General features: G+C 39.9%; 1 protein-coding gene across 3 annotated transcripts in view; it reads left to right on the top strand.

Moving 5' to 3' along the window:
* The first annotated feature begins 400 nt into the window (after positions 1–400).
* The window catches only part of fer1l6 (fer-1 like family member 6), a 142,673-nt gene continuing 124,887 nt past the window's right edge, over positions 401–18,186 (top strand). Inside the window, exons 1-5 of one of the 3 annotated variants that reach the window (XM_059645982.1) lie at positions 401–521; positions 2,967–3,049; positions 9,892–10,012; positions 16,084–16,138; positions 16,243–16,374. In XM_059645982.1, coding sequence (XP_059501965.1) covers positions 499–521; positions 2,967–3,049; positions 9,892–10,012; positions 16,084–16,138; positions 16,243–16,374 — 414 coding nt within the window. In that variant the 5' untranslated portion in view covers positions 401–498. Of the gene's footprint in view, positions 526–2,966; positions 3,050–9,891; positions 10,013–16,083; positions 16,139–16,242; positions 16,375–18,186 lie in introns of all 3 variants that reach the window. The other 2 variants (XM_059645984.1, XM_059645983.1) reach the window with 2 other exon arrangements.

Here is an 18,186-nt window from a genome sequence, read left to right as displayed (position 1 = left end):
ATGAATATTTTATTTCTGAAAGGATGAACAAAATATTTTCATTCATTTCTTTTATGCTTTTTTAGTTTTTCCCCAAGTATTTGTATATATATTCTTCATGCTCAAATGAAAATTTATTGTCTACAGCTTACATTCCATTTCTCCAAATTTTAACAATCCTCGCTTTGCGTGAGGCAGTCAGTATTCTTATTGATGCCAGAGGAAAAAGGGACATTAATAATTAGAATATCTCAGTTTTATTGCTTCTGCCCGATTTTGTGACTTACCTGGAAAGTCATTTCCATATAACCAACTTGCCTATAGTGGGTAAGACCAATCACAAACACTCATACCTCCCTCTTTTATAATGATTGCTCATCAGTACTCAAACACAAAGTGATCTAGTTAGTTATATGAATTTTACAGTCTGGAGCTACCTTTAAAAAAAAGCACATTTGAATTCAAATAGTTCATATTTTAGCTTAGCGAAATCAGTCTCTGAAGCTACAGGAACACGAGATGGAGCCCGGGACTCCACAAAAGTAGGTAAAAATAGTATTTTCTGTTCATGCAGATGACAAATGTATTTAATTTAAACTAGTGTTAGTTTCAAGTGAATTTGTATCAGTTTGTCATCCAAAAATGCAATAATGTGTTCACAATAGGAATTTTCTTACTTTTGAGAAAAATTAATATGGAACTAAATTTGGAACATTTTCTAAGTTTTTTATCTACTTTTAAAATACAACATACTAATTACTTTTAGCTGATCTTGCAATATAAGGATCAAGGCAAAATGATTTTAATTGTCAAAGGAACATAATATTTTGAAAAATGTTGTTAGATTAGAATTTATGGATGTGCTTGTATTATGACAATAAGCAGATTCAATATATTTGTTTCTATCTGTTAAGGAAAATAAACGTCATTGTATGGTAAAAACTGATTCATTAATGTATTACAGGGGAGTTCATTTCCACAGTGGATATATTTGCCAAAGAGGTGGTGGGAGATGTTGGTTGTTTCCAAGCATAAACTGTTTAAGTGTGTTTGCACTTATACCAAGAATTACAACGCTTTGAGAAGCATGGTCTCATTCTAAATATATTGCAAAAGTTGATAATAATGTGCAAGTAAATGTTATTTTTATAGCTCTAATGTATATTTTGCCTCAATAGATTGCACTTTTTTATGGTATAATTTAAATTTCAAATAGTCTTTATCCCAAACTGCCTGTAATGGAAATGTTGATTCTGAAGTTATACAAAATATTATTTATTTTATCTAACTTTCTTTTCCTCCCTGTGTATAATTGTCTGCCAAATTCTGAATACATTCCTAAGAGGTATGTGCCCTCGGGCAGTTTATTTAAACGGACATTTTTAATCCTATTTGGCTCCTTTGAGAGGCAATGAAACTGTGTCCCCCTGTATTTGTTACAACGCTTATGCACTTACAGTTACCACAGGACAGACACACTGACTCATTTTGTTAAGTAGAACAGAAAATAATACATGATCTTTCTAATCTGTATTGACATTGCAGCCAATTCAGCCACAAAGACGTTGAAATCACTTACCACATCACAAAGAAAACTTGAAGGACAATTCTCTATGAGAGCTCTTGAATTTTCAAATCCTATTGAAAACACCTCAAGCACATTATATAAACCTGATATTAAAACATTTGTGAGAATTTTAAGAGATATTTAAGGTTTTTCTTTCTTCATAAAGCAAAGCAGTGAATACTTCAGTTTGAAGAAGCACAATTAGGATTATCCATTTTTCATCTATTAAAAGGGGGTAACCGTGTTTTGTGGTCAATTGTACTCGTATTTTGAATCATGCAGTGCTTCCTGATCGCTTATTTGTTGTTCACTTAAAACAATCTAAATCAGACAATCCAAAACCACAACTCATGATTTTACTGAAATTATTTATCATGGGCAGTAAAATTTGGTTTGATGGTTTTCCCCATTGTTGGCAACTGCTCTCACTGTAATTTGGTTAATTTGTACAATTAAGCACATGAATTGATGTAATAGTTTACAAATAGTATTCAAACAGATTTAACTGCTCAATAAGTATTATACTTTAGATGGCACTCATTAGAAAATAGCAGCATTTTCATAGAATTTCTGCCAGTCCAAACTCTTTGCTCTCTGTCTCCTTCTGAGAATTGGGAAGGTTGGTCTCAGTGTCAAATTCTCTTGCTGCCTCTTTATTATTTCATTGGACGCCATTGCCGCTGGTAAGGCCAGCATGAGTTGCCATCATTATCATGTCATTTTGAAAACTGGAAAGATGTGTCAGCAGTTTTATATTTGATGATTTTCTACCTCTTTTGAACATGCTAATAAAAGAATAGAACAATAATGAAAAAGATCGAATATAACATGGGAAGATCACTGCCTAGTGGTATTATCACTGGACTATTAACTCAGGAAATCCGGTAATATTCTGGAGACCTGGATTCAAATCCTGCCTTGGCAGATGGTGGAATTTGAATTCAAGGAAAATAAATCTGGAATTAAGAATCTAATGACGACTACGAATCCATTACTAATTGTTGGGAAAAACCCATCTTGTTCACCCATTCAGGAAGGAAACTGCCATCCTTACCTGCTCTCGCCTACGTGAGACTCCAGGCCCAGAGTGGTTGACTCATAACTGCCCTCTGGGCAATTGGGAATAGGCATTAAATGCTGGCCTAGCTAGTGATGCCCTCATTCCACAAATGAATAAAAGAAATCTAATCTTTCGATGTACTTCTCTCTCACTAAAGAACAGGGAGGGAGGGAGATCCATGTGAAGATATTGTTACACCAGGCTGTCCATTGAGTTATCAATAATATGGAATTGAAAATATGAGCGCCCAATAATCTAGGTGTTAACATATCCATGGACTAGAGTTTATTAGTTGCCTTCATATTTGTTTTAAAGAGGTTAACAGTTCGTACAAAATGCATATATTTTGTTTTTCGCCAGAAAGAAGGTATTTGTTGGAATCAAGCTGAAAAAGAAGAAAAAGGAAGGAAGAGGTTTATTTATAGAAAACAAAGATGCATTAGGTAAGGCCTTGAAGATGAATATCCATTCTGATAATAAGCAACATAATCAACATGCTAAATGATAGGACATACTTTTTAATGCAGAATTGCTAAGAGATTGTTTGACCAAAATTCTGATAAATGTATCCAATTACAAAACAAGCAGTATTCGGTTTTCTTTAAAATGCACATTATGGAGCTACTCCAATTTATATAGCAGTTGACCATGTGAATTATACCATTTTTCTCCATATTGTCCAGTTCCAATGGCATCTATTACATTTCCTTGGACAATCAATAAGAAAGGTTGCAGGACGCAACCAAACATCATTCTTAAAATTGCTAATTGCATCAAATGTATCTGGGTACAGGAGTTTAACTGAAATCTGAGCATGCTGGTAGCCTGTGAATTCTACACCATTGGTATCTACCGGGTGGATTTCAGGAGATCAAGGTGAGCTCCTGAATTGCCACAACATTGCAATTGCACTGGTGCATGGAACCCGTGATCTATTACATGCTGTGAGGCAGTCTCATGTAATCTGTACCACAGAGCAATATTTGCTGAGGTACGTGCCTTTTAGGATTTGTGGCGGTAATATGTTGATACTAACTCTCATGTCAATTTTAGCTTTAAGTACGTGTTTTTCCTTCCTTTTGAAGACAGGTGGTTGTAAAAGTTGCTGATCACTTTATACCATCAAAATGATAAAAAAATGTAGAAAACTTGGTCGTCTTCTGAAATTTACCTTTCACTTGGTTTACTCTAAAACTCATTGATGCGTTTATATTTTTGCACATTCTTAGCACTTGCTGCCACTGTTTTGGCACTGTACTGCCTAGTTGGCCATGTGTTTTGTGATGGGTTCTGGCTCAGATTTTGCAACAAGATTTCCTGCACATACAGGCCCATAGTGCTACACACAAGGAAAGGTGGACAGCATTTACATTGGTGCAACAAACTGCATTAATTGCAGAATTTTTTTGGCTTGATGCACTTTGCTGTCTGTACAAATAGCGTTAGTTCTACCCAAAGCATGTAATTTTTGTTGGCCATCCCTAAAACTTTATACTTGTGTCCATTCTGAAGTGATGCATGTCGCCCAAAAGACCCTTCCTAAAGGGTTTAATTGGTATGAAGGAAATTACTACGTCAGTGAGTCAGTCTAAAGTTCTTCTTCTGAGAAGTTTTTCATGTCATTTGTTGTGGCATTTCTAACAAACTAGTCAGCTGTTGGAATTTGTCTGTGCAATATGAGTTAGAGTCTGTTAATCCTGAAGTTACTTCTTACCTTGCTCTGTTCTTTGACAAATTTCCGAACCTTTCCTGGATTTTTTTGATCATCAATGGAAGGACAAGCTGTATGATCTCCTCTCAGGATTATCTCTCACTTTATCTGTGAAATATAACTGCTTATGTTGTCTGCACAGCTGTAATTCAGTAAAGGCATCCTGGACATCCAGTCCAAAACAGAATGTTTGCCACCCACTTTCTTTGCTGTTCTTTGTTTTTTCTTTAAAATAGAAGCACAGAGCATTATTTACTTATTTATTTTATTGGTTTTGCATTTTCTCCTTTTATCTCTTCCTTGTTTGATTTGGTTACCATTTTTTAACCCTGTTGCTGTTCTGTTACTGGTCTTTGTTACTTTAAAACTTTCTTCCTAAGAATGACAGGTTTGCAGTTTAAGAATTGCTGACTTGCAGTTCCGTTTAATTGTAATTTAATTTGACCCGTGGCCATTCAAAGGAGCATAGATTCCAGGCAGAAACATTGAAATGTAGAAAATAAGTGCAAGACCGGGCCATTCGACTGTTCAAGCCTCCATCACCATTCAATATGATAATGGCTGATCAAGCAATTTCAGTACTCCACTTCGACTTCCTCTCCATCCCCTTTGATCCCTTTGGCCACAAGGGCCGCGTCCAGCTCCCTCTTGAATATATCTAATGAATTGGCACCAACAACTCTCTGCGGTCGAGAATTCTACAGGTTCACAACTCTCTGCGTGAAGAAATCCTTCATCATCTCAGTGCTGAATGGCTTATCCCTTATTCTTAGACTGTGACCCATAGTTCTGGACTTCCCCAACATCAGGAACACTCTTCCCACATCTAGCCTGTCCAGTCCCATCAGGATTTTATATGTTTGAGATCCCTCTTCATTCTTCTAAAGTGAAAGATAAATTTAAAATTGGCATCAGGAAGTTGCTTTTCAAGTAAGCGCTGATCAACGTCTAAAATGGGCTAGCAGACAATCTGGTGGAAATAAAACCCTGGGATCCTTGATGAAGTGATCTTTTTCAGAAATAGGGTTGTGTAGAGGTTTTCTGGCTAGATGATTAGGAATAGTTACAAGGTCTTCTTTGTTTGTGATTGCCTTTAGAGCTTATGATTTTGATGGAATCCATTGATCCATGTGGACAATTTAAAATGCCAAAAACCTTTGAGTTAAAGTTGGCTCGAACACTGAATGTCTCATGATCTGTATTGTAGTTACCACACAAACAAATTCACAAACATGTATATCATTTAGCTCACTTTCCTGAGAAAGTACCTACAATAGGCTATTCTCTCATCCCACAAAGTAAACAACTGATATGTACAATCCTATTGTGCAGTTTCTCCTTGTAGTTCAGGACCAATGCGACTAGAGAATTTGAAGAGTGCAGTTAGCTTGTCACTTTTAGAACCATTGCATTTTGATTTCAGAATAAGACTGAGTGGACACACCTAACTTTGTTAGAAACACAGGAACAGCATTAGATTTGTGTTTTTATATTTCATACACTTATTTCCAAACAGCATGCTCATGAAGCATTTCAGTAACATTATGGCTAGACAAAAGGAATCTAATCATAAGTAAGCACTGTATTTTACAACTGACGGCATTGTCTACAGCATATGAAAGGAGTTCAGCTAGGCCATTCAGCCCATCAACTCATCTCTTATAACAAAATTAATCTGATATTGGTGCCATAACCTTGAAAGAAATTGTCCTTTTTGCTCCTCTTTGCTTTCTTCATGTCTCTCTTCTCTTGCTTTCTCTCTTCTCACTTCAGTTTATTTTTTTCTGTCTTCCTTCTCTCTTTCTGTATCCCTTCAACAACCCCCCCACAAAACCCCATGTTCTTTCTCCTTGTGCATTACCTCCTTTACTGATGCTTTTTTAAAAAATCATCCTTTCGCTGTCCTGTTCTTTTATTTATAATGACCAGATTATCAAGTTGCATAATTTGGGATCCTGCTGTGCCAAGATTGGTTGCTGACTAGGTGAATTATTACAACAATTGAATATACTTCCTTTGTTCACTCGGACAGTGCCACCACTGTTAATTGAAATTTGGTCAATTAATTTAATTAATAAATCTGAAGTGAAAACCTGACTCAATGCCATGTTCCTGCATTGTCCCCATGTCCCTTAATTCGCAATGTGTCCATACATCTATAAACATGGTACCGACAGGATTTGGTAAAGTAATGAATAAATGCATTCAGGTAGAAGTTTGTAGGGAAGCAAATCTCCTGTCCTTGTTTGATCTGGCCTACATGTGACTCCAGACTCTAATAATGTGACTGACTCTTAACTTTCCTCTGAAGTGGCCTATAAGTCACTGTTCAGGGGCAATTGGGAATGGGTAACAAATGCTGACCTTGCCCATGATGCACACATCTCATGGAAGAACCCTTGATTCCAAAGTAATAACCTGGATCTCTGGAATACTTACCAATATGCCATGCTACATTTATATGAATGCTTTTTGGTAATGGTCTAAATGACTGTTCTGAGCCAATCTGCCCAAGTCACAATCAGATAAATTAGGTAGAATATTTGCTGATGTAACTAACAGGCAGCATGGTGGCTTGAAAGTGGTGTGAGACCCACAACTGGGGAACTTTAATTTGCAGGAGGATGGACATTCTTGTGGGCTTTTGGGATCCTAATGTTGGTGGATATTTCATGCTTGCACACGCTGATGGCTTGAGTGATCCAGTGGTGTAGTCTTCCAGTAAGTGGCTTCCTTATTATTTGGCCTCCTTTTCCACTCCATTAAAGCCAGGGTTAGCACACCCAGAGCAGCTGGGAACTCCAGAATCTTAGCAGCACATTGACTGGGAGAGGAGGGATAGTATGCTATTAAGTTTGCTCATGCTGTGAAGGCCGAAGGGCCTCAACATGAAGGCATTCTTTGCTAGTCAACACAAGGATAGATGTGCCAAGGTCCTGCAGCTGTTAGGGAAATTGGGTTGAAGGGCAGAAACCATCCATGGCATTGGTAAGAGTGGCAAATTTGGTCCATTGCCCACATGGCCTTGTCACTGGGGCACAGTTAGACCCGAGGAGTGTTCCACACTGGAAGGATTGGAGATAGGAGCAGAACGAACAGAAGTGAGGAGGGGAATTGATCAACAGGACTGCCATTACAGGATGGTTCAGGAAATGGAGCCTGAGAGGGAGAGGGTCAGGGAGCAATCAGAGACCCTTGGCCAGGAGATTGGTGATATCAGGGTGATGGTCTCATGTGGGAAAGGCAAGACACACTCACTACTTCAGGAAGGCTCCTGGATGTAGGAGATAATTCTGGTTATGCTCAGACCTTGAAAAAGCTTCTGTGTTCCCTGACAATTAAGAATCTTGCCCACACTTCAAACTAGCATGCTAATAAAGGTGACAGTCTTCTTATCATGCTTTTGAAAATGCCAAGTCCCCTTCCTGAGCTGGGTGAGTCAATTGTTCACATTCTAACCTCAGTCAAGGCTGGAAATGGGTGGAATGCTGGTGGGTTTAGATTGAGAAATACCATTCTGTGACGCTCGAGCCTGGGCTCTAAAGCCCCTCCCTCCACTGTCACATGACAGAAAACCACAAACTTTTTAAAATTAAATGTCAGCCCATTCTTTTTGTATACTTCCATGTTCTGGCAATAATCTCTTCTCCACTCCTATGTCGATAGATTTTGACACCATTTCAAATCTTTCATTGACATCTTTGGCTTGCCTTTATTTTGTAATACTGCAGTTACAATGATTCTGTCAAATGTTTTTCTCCCTTCTAGGTATCGGACTCAAAAACTTCAAATCCAGGGGCTGTGCCAGGCATAGAGACTAGAAAGGAGTAGACAATATTACTGCAGCAAATCTAGGGAGGGCTCAGATTTGGTTCAGCAAACTTGCATCATCTGGGTGTGCTGAAGTACTTTTCCCCAGTAAAAGAGCTTTTTCTGATCCGCTTCGCATTGCCTTGCCACTTGTCACACTTCTGTGGTGACTGAAGTGCCATTGCAAAAAAAATCGGACTTTGTGCTGGTTGGGATGAAAGTGAGGCGGCTGAGGGAAGAAATGATAGAAATTGCTTGTCATAATCTTCCAAGTCTCCTTCCTTGGAATATAGAGGACTGGAGGATTGCAAATGTCACACCCTTCTTTAAAGGCCAGAAGGACACAATTGCAGGTTACTCAGTTTAACCACGGTGGTGAGGAATTTTTTAGACACAGTAAATGGACAGGGAATGAATACGCTTTGACAAGCAGTACTATCAAAGGATGGATTTGTTCTTTGTAAATCATGTTTGACTAACGTCATTGAGCTTTTGGATGAAGGTATTGAACTCAGTGGTTGGTCCTGAAGTCCATTAGATACCTAAATGGAAAATGAGATGCTGTTCCTCCAGCTTGCATTGGCTTCACTGGAACACTGTGGCAGGCCTAGGACAGGAATGTGAGCATGCAAGCAAGACAGTATATTAAAATAGCAACTGACTGGGAGATCAGGGTCATGCTTATGGATTGACTGGAAGTGTGATGTATGGCAAGTGGTAGAATGGGGCTAGAATCAGATAAGAGAAAGGCCATTGGGGAGGGGAATGTAATTAATGTGTTGTGTTTGGTAAGATGTGACAAGAAAACTTGCTAGGCCTTGTAGAGAGAAATCCCTTGTGAAACTCAATGAAACTGACACTTACACAAATACACAACACTTCGTTTTTGGGTGAGTATTGTGGATTGTCACTTTAGAAGTCTAATCAGTTGTCACAATGATGACATCATTGGCCTTTCTGTGTGGGAAATATCTTAAACTAACCTTGCTGCCTGTAGAGTAAACATCTCCTTAATAAAGCTTCAGCTGTTAAATGCTTTGGTTTCTTGTCCTTAGAGCATAACAGTCCAATCAGCCCCACATTTTTGAAATGTTTAAATGAAGCTGGGATATTTGCCTAGCTTTTGCTATTAGGATTATCTCCATTCTCACTCTCACCATGAAGGATTGTTCTTGCGTTAGAAATTACCATGTAGAACTATACAAGGAAAAGAACAACAGTAAGAAGCTAAGTGCTATTTTGGTTAATTCTGGGGAAATGTATATGTCTTTTTAAAGGATAGCATGACATATGCTTGTAAAGTAACTTTTCCAGTTGTGCTAAAAAATTAGAAAGGGCATTTGGGTATTTTATTCTGTGGTTCAAGATATAAATTGCTTACAAAGATAGTGTTTAGTCAAGCAATCTTTTGTTACAGTAAAGGTCTTAAAATGTGAAATCTTGATGTTTGACTTTTTAAATCAATCTCTTTGGAGATCATAATATGACACTCATGATGTCAATCTATTATGTTTATGCCTAGATTGAGTAATTTTATTTCTGTTCATAATTTGTTCTCTAGGCTCAGGTAAAAATCCTATTGCTTCCCAGGTTACGAAACATGTCTTATTTGTAAACTGTCAATGGGTAAAAATGCTTTCACAGTACAGTCACACTGTTCACTTCACACTTTAATATCATCACCCTCTATTGTAACTGCCTTCTTGTTGAAAGATTGGCTAGATATTTGCTGGCATTCTAAAGCTTTCTGTAATTGGTTCCCAGCTGATCTGGATGACAGGGATAGTGTGCTGGACAAGCCGGAAATGATCGACCATGATACCTATGAAGGCAGTACTGAAATTCCATCCAGCAGTTTCGTCAGGAATATTTCTCCCAGAAAAAGGTATGTGACTCCGATACAGTGAACCTAAATTCCAGCTGTGTGCAGAGGTAACTTCACATGTCAGAGATTATCATCATGTTAAACCTGAGAGGAAAACCTGACAGCACCTATGGAGATAGAAACAGAGGGCTGAGTTTTCCCAAATCTCAAGTGACATAGGCAATGGTGAGAAATGTGGGAAAGTAGAACTGGAATTAAGAAAAAATCAGCTTCCAGACATTGAGAAAAACAATTTCTGCGTTCTTTTCCTTGAGGTTTCATCAGCAAAGTCAAAATCTCATTGATAAGTGGTGACTACCCTACTTCCATGCATTGATATTCCATTAATATTCAACTCGCCTTCTTTGCATATGGCTTGCAACTCTCCCCTCGTCTTGCAATACACTCGTTGGCAACAATTTCTGGATTGAAAGTGAAATTGGTTACTTGGTGGATGTAGTTCAATTCTTGCTTCTCCAGACATCCACTCTAATGTCCCTTCACCAACATGTCCTTGAAGCACTGCAGACAGTGGCCTCCTTCCTTCATCCAATTTCAATGGAGTAGGATTCCTGAGCCAGGGCTCGTCCATTCTGACCGCATTTCTTTTCTTTTTTTTTGTCATTTTTTTCTCACTTATATCTTGTCTGCAGCTTGGACGGTATGGGCAGCAGCGAGAAGGCCCAGCAAGGACATTGTGATGGCAGCGAGTGGGCCCAAACACAGTGTGGACCTTGTGATGGTGGCAAATGAGCCCAGAGTGGACTTGAGCGAGGCCTTACTCACTTTGTGGGACCAGCATTGGGCCTGGCATCTGAATCAGCAGATGCTACATTGGCAGAGTTGTGGTAGGCCCGGGGGTGAAAGATGGTGCCTGCAGATTAGTTGGTTGGATCTGGTGCTGGTGGTAGCAGAAGGGCATCACATGGACATTGAGGTGAGAAATGTGGCTCTGATGTTGGTTGGGCTGGTGCAGGTGTTGGCGAGGCGATAGCAGAGGAGAATTGGCCCATCCGTGAAAGATGGAGCCTGAAAAGGGGCAACTTCAACATTGATTAAGTTCAGTGTAGTCTGCACTGAGGCAGAGGAAGGGAAGCAATGATAATGAGCTGGCTCAGGACTGATGGACTCTCTTTCAGCTATATCTTTCTAATTTCTTTCTTATTCTGAAAACTATTCAAAATGGTGCCGGATTGTGGCAACAGTGGAAGAGCTTTTCACTCTATTTTACTTTCTGCTCACTACAAAATATACATGATGATAAAATTATTCATTCATTCTTTAGCAACCCATTAGCATAAATATATTATCCTGACTGATCTCGGAAATCTACTTCAATCCCTCAAGACCTCTCTTTGGAGTTGAGGGACACCTTTGACCTGCGTGTTCCAGCCAGATCACTTTCTGCACAGGCTGTATCTTACAGCTCTTAGATTCATTTTCATAGTGATTGCTCACTTTGTGCTTTTTTTGGAAGCTGCCATTCAAAATAGGCAATCATGAGGCTGGTAGTGTGTGAGCATTGGTGAAATTTGAGTTGAGAGAAGATGGTGGCACTTATCCTGATGGAGCACAGAAGATAATTTTCCCACACCGTTGTGTATCCTGTCAGAGCCTGGAGACAGCAGTGACCCAGGCAGCTCTCTGTGTCCAGGCCTCTTTGTTGGCCTCTTTGGCCTCCTCCAGTGGACAGAGGGGAAAGGAATGGCCAGTACAAGTCCAGGCACTTGTCTGAAAAACAGGTTGGCAGCTTCGTTTTCTGAGAGATCTTGTTTTTCTAAGAGGACAGTGTACTGTTGTTTCTGGTTTTACAGCATCTTATGTGGTATTCAGCTGGCTTTTAAAAATGGTTCCAATAGCCTGGATGCTGGAAGTTCTTGGCAGTGCGGGGATTTTGGTTCTCCTGCGCATGAATGGATGAGAAGGGCACTATTAAGATGCATTATTAATGAAGCGATGGGCAAAAATAGGTCTCAGCAACTTTCTGACACCCACCACGACACAACCTGAAAATAACTCTTTGCCCCAGAATGGGAAAGTCCAGCCCAGAGACTTCAGTTCAGTATGATTCTCCTTTGAAGCTGAAGAGAGGTGGAAATATGTATGGGTAGGGAAGTATGATGGATTTTATGCTGCAGAAGTAGAAAGCTTAGGTTAGTGGAACAAAAGGGAAAGCCAGGGGGAAGAGCAGAGGCCAAATAAGATTAGAGATCATGGGGGTCAAATGGAACATTTGGCAAAGGGAGTGATAACAAAGCAAAAGGAAGGAAGAGAATTGTCCTGTACCTTATTTAAGGGAGTCAGCACATAATTTCATCTGGCATCTCACTGCCATAGTTAAGAAATATTCTGTATATTGTGTATAAGATTGCAGGTGATGATATTCTCGTTTATCTGCTGCCCTTGTCCTTCTAGATGGAAGTAGCTGTGGATTTGGAAGGTGCTGTTTGAGGATCGCTGGTGAATTTTTGCATTGCATCTTGCGGATAGTACACACTGCTGCTATTGAGTGTCAGTGATGTTGGGAGTGGATGCTTGTGGAGGTAGTGCCAATCAAGCGGGCTGCTTTGACCTGGATGGTGTCAAGCTTCTTGAGTGTTGTTAGAGCTGCACCAATCCAAGCAAGTGGGGAGTATTCCATCACACTCCTGACTTGTGCCTTGTAGATGGTAGAAGAGGTTTTGGGGAGTCAGGAGGTAAATTACTCACTGCCTGGCCTCTAATCTGCTCCTGTAACCACTGGATTTATACTCCTAGTACAGATGAGATTCTAGTCAATAATAACCCCCAGGACGTTGATAATGGGGTATTCAGAGTTAACAATGCCATTGAATGTCAAGGAACAATAGTCTGATTGTTGCATATTGGTGGTGGTCATTGCCTGTAAATTTGTGTGCCATGACTGTTGCTTGCCACTTGTCAGACCAAGCCTGGACATAGTCTAGGTCTTGCTGCATTTAGATTAGAACTACTTCAGTATCTGAGGAGATTCTACAGTTTGTACCACAGAAAGCAGTTGAGACCAAAAAATGAATATTTGTATGAATGATAGAGATTGGTTCTTAGGGCTTAAAGGATCAAAGGATCTGGAGAGCAAACAGTTACAGAGGATTGAGATAAATTATCAGCCAACACCATATTGAATGGTGGACCAGGCTTGAGGAGCCAAATAGCCTGGTCCTGCTCCTATTTTCTATGTTTCTATTAATGGTGCTAAACAATGTGCAAACATCGGTGAACATCTCCACTTCTGATATTTATGATTAAGGGAAGATCGTTGATGAAGCAGCTGAAGATGGTTGAGTCTAGGTCACTGGCCTGAGGAACTTCTGCAGTCATGTCCTGAGGCTGAGATCACTGACCTACAAAAAAAACACCATCTTCCTTTGTGCCAGATATGACTGGGGGTGGCACGGTGGCTCAGTGGTTAGCACTGCTGCCTCACAGCACCAGGGACCTGGGATCAATTCCAGCCTCATGTGACTGTGTGAGTTTCTTCTGAGTGCTCTGGTTTCCTCCCATCATGCAAGTCTGTGCAGGTTAGGTGGATTAGCCATGCTTATATTGCTCATCGTGTCCAAGGTTGTGCAGGCTAGGTGGATTAGTCGTGATAAATACATGGTTTTGGGGATATGGGAGGAGCCTGGGTCTGTGTGGGATGCTATTTAGAGGATCTGTGTAGACTCGATGGGCCAAATGGCCTCCTTCCACAATTCTAAAATAATAAAAACCAAAAGACCTGCAGATGCTGTAAATCAGGAACAAAAATAGAAGTTGCTGGAAAAGCTCAGCAGGCCGGGCAGCATCTGAGAAGCAAAAGAATCAGAGTTAACGTTGCAGGTTCAGTGATCCTTCCTCAGACCCGAAACGTTAACTCTGATTTTTTTCTTCATAGATGCTGCCAGACCTGCTGAGTTTTTCCAACAACTTCTGTTTTTGTTGCAGCAGTGAGATTTCCCTGATTCCCCTTGACTGCAGTTTTGCTAGAGCACCACGATGCCACACTTGGCCAAATGCAGCCTTATTATCAAGGGCTGTCACTCTCACCTCACCTCTGGCATTCAGCTCTTTTGTCCATGTTTGAACTGAGGCTGTAATAAGGACTGGAGATGAGTGACCCTGGTGGAACCTGAACTGGATGTCGGTGAGCAGGTTGTTGCTAAGCAAACACTGCTTTGTAGCACAGACGATGACACCTTCCATCACTTCGTATTGTTATATTTGTTTCTATTATTTGTCTAAAATTCTTCAACATCAGTATATTCTGTTCTACTCACAAGTTCAAGCTGAAGAAATTAGTAGATGGTGTTTCAGAGAATTATGTTGATTTCCTAGGTAAAGAGGTTTACAGGAGCTTGTGCTGTGCAATGACATTACTGAATGCTGAGATTTAAAATGGATGCAGAGAGTGACGTGTGTGATGGTATAAGCTGCCAGAGGAAATGGTGGAGGCTGGTACAAATACAACATTTAAAAGGCATCTGAATGGGTACATGAATGGGAAGGATTTAGATGGGTATGGGCCAAACACTGGCAAATGGGACTGTGCAGGTAGGAGCCTGTTCATGGGGAATAGGTGTCATTGTTCAGGGCAGCATTATTCTAACAAATTCCTGCACACAATTCTGCACATGGACTCCCCTGTTATTATGATAATGAGCTAACTTCAGCAAATTGCTCACAAGACAGTGCACTTAAGGTTGTGTTTTACATTTCAGTAGTAAACGATGCATACCAGAAAATCTACTCTTGGTTGGCCTGGCACTATTTCAATCAGTGCTTTTCTCTTCCCTGCACCTCACAAAACTACATGAGAATTTTAAAAAAGTTTTCAAGCCAAATGAATATAAATAGCACATTAATGAACATAAAAACATACTTGCTCATGCCATAAATCTTTCTTACCTTCTCACTATCATACCCATAAAAGTTAATATTGACTGTCTTGCAAATCATTAGTAGATTGAGATTGTCATCATGACCTGAGACACATAGGGTGTGGTAAAGACAGATAGCTCTGAGGCACCGTTCCTTCGGATAATTGTTTCCATACATTGGAGGATGGCTTCTAGTATTTGAAATCATATATGTTTAACAACTTATCCTCCTCACTTGGGATGTGATGTTGCAGCTGTACACGACATTTTGGAATACTGTGTTCAATTCAAGTCTCCTTGCTAAAAGAAAGATGTTATTAAACTTGAAAGGGTTCAGAAAAGATTTACAAGAACTTTGCTGGAATTGGAAGGTTTGAGCTGTAGGGAGAGGCTGAATAGGCTGGGGTTACTTCCCCTGGAGCATAGGAAGCTGAGGGTGACCTTATACAGGTTTATAATATCATGAGAGTCATGGATAGGGTGACTGTCCCAGGTCATTTTCCCATGGTAGGGGAGTCTAAAACTAGAAGTCATAGGTTTTAGATGAGATGGGAAAGATTTAAAATGGATGCAGAGAGTGACGTGTGTGATGGTATAAGCTGCCAGAGGAAATGGTGGAGGCTGGTACAAATACAACATTTAAAAGGCATCTGAATGGGTACATGAATGGGAAGGATTTAGATGGGTATGGGCCAAACACTGGCAAATGGGACTGGATAAATTTGGGATGGCTGGTCAACAAAGACGAGTTGGACCGAAGGGTCTGTTTCCATGCTGCACAACTGTATAACTTTACGACTCTTTCCATTTGAGGACCTTTTCCCTCCCCATTATGAGCAGTTTTTAACTTTTGGGACACAGGAACTGACCCATTAATCAGCAACTCATTCGTTGAATTTAAACTAGGAACAGCATTCTTTTCCTGCCAATAACTGTTTACCAATCTGAGCAGATTGTTGATTTAAGAGATAGTAGGAACTGCAGATGCTGGAGAATCTGAGATAACAAAGTGTAGAGCTGGATGAACACAGAAAGGATTTCTGGTGAAGGGTCTAGGCCCAAAATGTCAGCCTTCCTGGTCCTCTGATGCAGTTTGGCCTGCTGTGTTCATCTAGCTCTACACTTTGTTATCTATTGTTGATTTAAATAATTTATTTACTTAATTGAAAAATTTTGGATGCAATTACACTTCATTAATAAAATTTTCCTTCACAGATCAAGACCAGTAACCAAAATACACCCCACTGAAAACAAAGCTCAACATTACCAGGTAGAGAGACAAATGAACCAATTTCAATAGTTTTGCAATAACTGTTTGTTTAGTAAATTCGACGTGAAAATATTTCATCGGGGAACTCTTGTTTGCTCTATTAGATTGGTATTACAATCACCGAGGCACGACAGCTGGCTGGGGACAATATCGATCCACATGTTATCATTGAGATTGGGGAAGAGAAAAAGCAAACAACAGTGAAAGAGTCAACAAATTCCCCTTTTTACAATGAGGTAAAAATATGTCAGCATTTATGGCATAATGACACATCTGCTGTGAATACATTATGATGGTTTAGCAACCTTACGTTGAGATTGTTCAAACATCAGTTCAGAACAGATCGAAACAGCTTTCAAAGTTCAACTAATAATTCATAAATGTGTCTCCAATAATAGTGAAGGGCACTCAGTATAATGTATACCTCAGTGATGCTTTGTTCATTCAACGTTATGACAATTATATAGTTCTTTTCCCTGCCCGATTGATGCTCTGAAGCTACAAAGCTGAAAAGTAGAAATCTTTTCAATAAGGGCTTCCATCTTACTAAGGATGCTTTGGAACAATTCAAACCCACAAATTGCTCTGAAAACTCTGCTCACATTTTGACAACTTTGATAAATTCCACTGCAGCAACTGAAACAACCCTCAATGTTCTGGAACAATTAACAGCATTCTAAATTAAATAACCAACAACATTAAAAAATGTTACTATATACCAGATCCAACCAGATCCAGGCTTCCACATGAATCTAGGCCAAAGCTAACCAGTTTGGGGCATACATATGTAGTTTCATTGAAATCTGCCCACTTGTTGTAAGATATGTAATTAAAAGACAATAGACCCATAGGGACTAAAAGATAAAGTGTGCCCATCTTCTGTGAGGGTATGAATAAAATAACACAATGAGTGAATTTTCTCCAAGTACTGAATCCAAGAGAATGTAGGGTGCTAGCTGGTCCTGCAGGGAAGCCTGTCAAAGTCACGTTGAGCATAATATCAGGTGGTTTTGTTGATCTCGGGCAGGATTCCAGTTTACAGATCGCTGGGTAAGTGGAGAGCTAGAAGGACAAAAGGCTCAGGCTATTGTTCAGAAGCAGTCCAGTCTCTCTCAGTCTCACACATTCCAATAACAAGTTATCTTTCCTCTGCTGCCTGGTTGCCAGTAGATAGTAGGCAGAACATACATTGACTATGCTGCTCCTAATTTAGTCCAAACATAACATTGGCTTTCTGTTGATGTCAATGGGCCCTGATAGGGCACATTGGCACTTTCTTTGGGCACCTATTTAGGATATCAACTCAAAAGACCCTTACTCAGAAGCAACAACCAGCAGGAGGGTGGCCAATTCTTAGTCTCCATTCTAATGTCACTCCTGGCTCATTTTTGCAAGGTGAGAGGCCTGAATGTTTTGCTCATAAATCATAAAGGAAAAGCCCCAGAACTCTGATATACCGTGTCAGTTTGAACGCAAATTCACATCTTGGAATCTTCACACATTCACGTCCTGATCTTTCTTGTATTGCGTTGGGAGATTAGATCTCTTCCATTGAGATAGGCAATTTCATTGGGAAGCTGCATGAAAATTCCTGAACACCACAGTCATGGAGTGACATCAACAGATCAACACACACACACACACACGCATACGTCTGCTTGCAAACTCTCTTTCTCACACACAATCACGTTCACTCACTCACTCACAGTCACTCACACTCTCATATTCTCATACATACACATATAGACTCACACTTACACTCACACACACTCTCTCTCTCCCACTCATATTTTCACACTTACGCATATACACTCAAACATATGCTCACTCTTTCATATGCATATGCTTACACTTTCACACGTGCTCACACACATGCTTAGATACTCACACTCACACACTCAGTTACACACACACTCACTCTCACATACTCCCTCACACACATAAACATGTTATTTCCCATATATATACTCGCACACACTCATATACACATACACACCCACACAAACATACTCATTTACTCACACTCACACACTCCCTCATTTGCACAC

Source organism: Stegostoma tigrinum, chromosome 5 (assembly GCF_030684315.1).
Source record: "Stegostoma tigrinum isolate sSteTig4 chromosome 5, sSteTig4.hap1, whole genome shotgun sequence".
Classification (NCBI taxonomy): Eukaryota; Metazoa; Chordata; class Chondrichthyes; order Orectolobiformes; family Stegostomatidae; genus Stegostoma; species Stegostoma tigrinum.
Note: the sequence above shows the minus strand (reverse complement) of the source record. Positions and strands in the feature narration are given on the sequence as shown.